The sequence below is a fragment of the Marmota monax genome, unplaced genomic scaffold (assembly GCF_021218885.2).
Source record: "Marmota monax isolate L192 unplaced genomic scaffold, Marmota_monax_Labrador192_F-V1.1 WCK01_AAM20220418_F8-fsc00051, whole genome shotgun sequence".
In the NCBI taxonomy this organism is placed as follows: Eukaryota; Metazoa; Chordata; class Mammalia; order Rodentia; family Sciuridae; genus Marmota; species Marmota monax.
In genome coordinates, this window is record NW_026695202.1 from 5,810,311 (window position 1) to 5,814,508 (window position 4,198).

The 4,198-nt window shown below is 49.2% G+C and overlaps 1 protein-coding gene across 1 annotated transcript; it reads left to right on the top strand.

The window, feature by feature from the left end:
• Nucleotides 1-677: 677 nt before the first annotated feature.
• Nucleotides 678-2,810, top strand: Ascl4 (achaete-scute family bHLH transcription factor 4). The gene has a single exon (XM_046429492.2). It carries the CDS (start codon nt 1,474-1,476, stop codon nt 1,981-1,983), a length of 510 nt encoding a protein of 169 aa, XP_046285448.1. The 5' UTR covers nt 678-1,473; the 3' UTR covers nt 1,984-2,810.
• Nucleotides 2,811-4,198: the final 1,388 nt, after the last annotated feature.

Here is a 4,198-nt window from a genome sequence, read left to right on the forward strand (position 1 = left end):
GGGCTACACCTTGGCTCCCAAGGAATCGACAAAAGGTCTGATCATAAACGTAGGGGGTTTTTGCTTCTCTTGTTTTTAAGTTGGACTTTTAAAGTAGAAGATGCTTTAATGTGCTGGTTTGCAGAACAGGAAATCTGATTTTCAGCGTGATAACACATTCTTTGACATTAACCAGTACAGTTGGATTTTTAATGACACTTTTATCTTCAAAGCCCTTTACCAACACGAATGGATTAATTATTCATTTTTTGGTCGTGTGTTAAAAAGACAAGTCTTCAAAGCCATCCTTTTTTTTTAAATGTGGAACTGGGGCTCCCCACTTTTCAAACGTTGTTTCTCTGTCCTCAAGGGAGAAAATAAATTGTTGTTGTGGTGGTGGTGGTGGTGGTTGTAAGAAGAATACAATGGAAAAATACTCTGTGCTAAGGAAAGACGATGTCCTTACATCCTGCGTGGGATTAGAACAGGTCGGGAAACTGTACTGAAATTGTGTTTACAGTAAGCACTGTGAGAAATAACAGGCTAAAAGTGTCTGTTACTGTTCAGTCTTTTGATGTTAAAAAGTAGCCTGGAGACCAAAGCACCCTGAGTCAAACAGACGCTGGAACATAATATGCGGGCCCTTATATTCTTTTCTAAAGAATGTATTTTTTCGTGTTCCTTTCAAAAAGTGTCTAACTGGGTTTTTAAAAGATTTGGTTTGGGAGAAGAAAACGAGCTTCCCCGGGGGTCCTCCTTGTTTTGACACATCTTCTAACCACAAGAGAGCAGTCTTCCCTTTGATGAGCGCTTCCCTCCACCTCCCCAGAAATGAAAGAGCAAGTGTAAGTTTGCAAACACTCTAAAAGCTCTTTCCATTAGACCTGGACGCCGGAAACCACGGGGCAGTCAAGTCTTGATTTTCAAGGAGAAAGCCTCGGGTAAACTTTCGCTCCCCGCCAGGAGACCGGTAGGTTCCTAGGAAGAGTTCTCAAACCTTCAAGATTCCTAGGCTGCTTGCAAAAAAAAAAAAAAAAAAACCCTCATCTCTTGAAGCCCCAGAACGGTGTATTACAGGAATTGAAAAGCGTTGGTGGCTCTGGATGATTACTGTTTGGTGTGCGCCCACATATCCAGGCTAGGGGAACGAGCAGAGGAGCCCCCCTTTCTTATCTTTTGAAATAAGATCAGAGGCGAAGACGGGAATTCAAGAGTGGATTGGCGCGGGGGAGGAGGGTCCTGTATCTGTCTACCACTTCTGGCCTGGATTTTTATAGCGATCGAGGAGTGCAGTGAATTTCGGAAGCCATGCAAAGTTTCCTTGAAGCCTGTTCTGGAACCTAGTTTCCAGACCCCAAAAGAACTTTTCCAAAGACAGACCAGCGGTGCCAGGCTGTTTGGATGGACCACAATCTGGATGAGACCAGGTTTTAAGCCTCATTTTCGGTTGAGAGATTAATTTCTTGAGTGATCTATTTGCTTTTCGGCAAATTGATGGAGAAACGGAAGTCAGCCGGACTGCTGGGCCTTCAGTATGCGCTGCGCACCGCGCCCCTGGGCGTGCCAGGGACCCTGCCTCTGCTCCCGCCGAGGGACCCCTTCAGGGTTTCAGTGCGTCTGGACGCCGCGTGCTGGGAGCGGGCGCAGCGGGGCTGCGCGCGGGGACGGCCGCGCCCCCCCACACCGCTGCGCGGCGCCCTGGAGCCCGCCTTCCTCCGCCAGCGCAACGAGCGCGAGCGGCTGCGGGTGCGCTGCGTGAACGAGGGCTACGCGCGCCTCCGAGACCACCTGCCGCGGGAGCTGGCCGCCCGGCGCCTCAGCAAAGTGGAGACGCTGCGCGCCGCCGTCAGCTACATCAAGCACCTCCAGGAGCTGCTGGAGCGCCACGCGCGCGGACACGAGGGCCCGGCCGGCCCCCAGCGCAGGGCCGAATGCAACAGCGACGGCGAGTCCAAGGCCTCGTCGGCGCCCTCGCCCTGCAGCGAGCCGGAGGGTGCGGGCTAGCGCCCCGACCTCCCGGCCTGGCCCGGCCCCGCGCCCCCCGCCGCCGCCGGGGCAGCCTGGACTCCTCTCCAAACGCGCTTCGCATTTTTAATCTGGTTTCTTCTCCGGGCCTAAATCTTAGGAAAAATAAGTGATTTGCTTATGGGGAAAAGGGGGCCTGCCATTTGGGGGCTTTTTCCCCCGCGTCCTTTTTGCTTACGTGCCGGCGACTTAGAGGTGCTTTTAGGGAATTTTTTTCCCCTTATTTTTAAACGCAAATGCAAACTGTTCCAGGTTCTGAGCGCCTCGTTCTAAATAGGATTATTCTGACGACTCAGGGCGGTAAGAAGTGGAATTTCCCACAGTTCGTGATATGGGTTAAGTTAAACATTAACCCAAGAACGTTACCCTCACCCTACCCCCCCACCCACCCACTCCCCCGCGCGCGACCGTCCTTTAGGTGAGAGGACCATTCTCCTTGCACTCCTTACTTTGGAAATTGCTTCAGAAATCTAATTGGCATGGCGCTTTGGGGGAAGGCGACTCTGAGCCGAAGTCCTAGGGCACGCTGCAGGACTTCAGCACACACCAATGAATCTGTAAATGATGGTCCAGCCAGGACATTCTGTTTGGTGCACACTGTTTTTAATCAATAAGTGGCTACTTGAAAACTTCGTAGCATTTAACCAACAGTACGTCTTGGTGTTAACGAGCTCTTTGGAAGAGAACCCAGATTTGTATGACTTCTTTTCCCACTCAGACGCTTTTGTGTTCACCTTTGTAGTTCTCACTCCACCTAAGAATCTGATTAAAGTGACACTGGGACTTTAAAATAAAATGAAAATATACTTGGTGCTTTTTGGGGGGGCAGGGGGGGACTGGGGATTGAACTCGGGGCAGTCAGCCACTAAGCCACTTCCCCAGCCCTATTTTGTGTTTTATTTAGAGACAGGGTCCCACCCAGTTGCTTAGTGCCTCGCTTTTGCTGAGGCTGGCTTTGACCTCGTTATCCTCCTGCCTCAGTCTTGGGAGCTGCTGGGATTACAGGCTTGTGCCACTGCACCAGGCATACTTTACAGTTTTTGATAGTAGAACTGGATTTGGGGAAGGAATGTGAGACAAGGGATGGATTGAGCTTGGCACATCATCAAACGTTTTATCCTTGAGGGCTTTCAGGCATATTGAAATTACCCAGTGATTTTGGTTGTTACCAGTTACTTTAAAAATATTCAATCTAGGGGCTTGGGGATGTAGAGTGCTTGCCTAGCATGCCCTAGGGTTCAGCTGTTACTACCCCTTGGGTTCAGTTGTTACTACCAAAAACCAAAAATTAATCCTGGGTATTTTTCTGAGAAGCATGAATTCAGCAGATAAATTAGATGAATATTAACATATGAAGATAAAGTCAGTCTCTCTCTCTCTCTCTCTCTCTCTCTCTCTCTCTCTCTCTCTCTCTGTAGCAGGGATTGAATCCAGGGGCATATTACCACTGAGCCACATCCCAACCCTTTTTATTTTGAGACAGGGTCTTGCTAAGTTGCTTAGGGCCTCGCTAAGTTGCAGAGGCTGGCCTCAAACTTGTGATCCTCCTGCCTCAGCCTCCCTTGAATTTGTGATCTTCCTGCCTCAGCCTCCCTTGAATTTGGGATCATCCTGCCTCAGCCTCCTGAGTCATTGAGATTACAGGCATGCATTTATAAAGGTGCCCAGTTTATAAAGTTCTCTTTAGTGTCTTCCAATGTGCTGAGCTTCTCTTTCCCTGGAGGAGGCTTTGGTAAGGGGCATTTAGTAGGAGAAGGAATGAGCACTTCCCGGGTGTTGTTTCACTTCATCTCCACATGGGCTTCATGAGGCAGGTTTTATAGATGTTAGGGAAGCTGTTTTTCACTGACGAGCTTTTACATGCCAGGACTTTAGTTGTGTGCTTTTCACATTTTGTCCCATCCTCAAAACTCTGTAAGACAGGGAATGCTCCTATTTTTGCTTTAAAAAAATGAAACTCAAAGAGGGTGATAGACCCAATCCTGAGTCTGTCTGATCCCCAAACCCAGGATTTCTTCTGCACTGTGCTCTCTTGCTGTGATTTGCTAGCTGGGTGGCCCAGCGCCCTCTGCTACTCTTTCCTCATCTCTTCTCTTTGCAGGAGGGGGAGGGGGAGGGGGAGAGCCTTGATAATCTGTAAGGTGCTCATCAACCATTAGCTTTTGTCATATTTGGAGAAAGTCCTGTACTATTT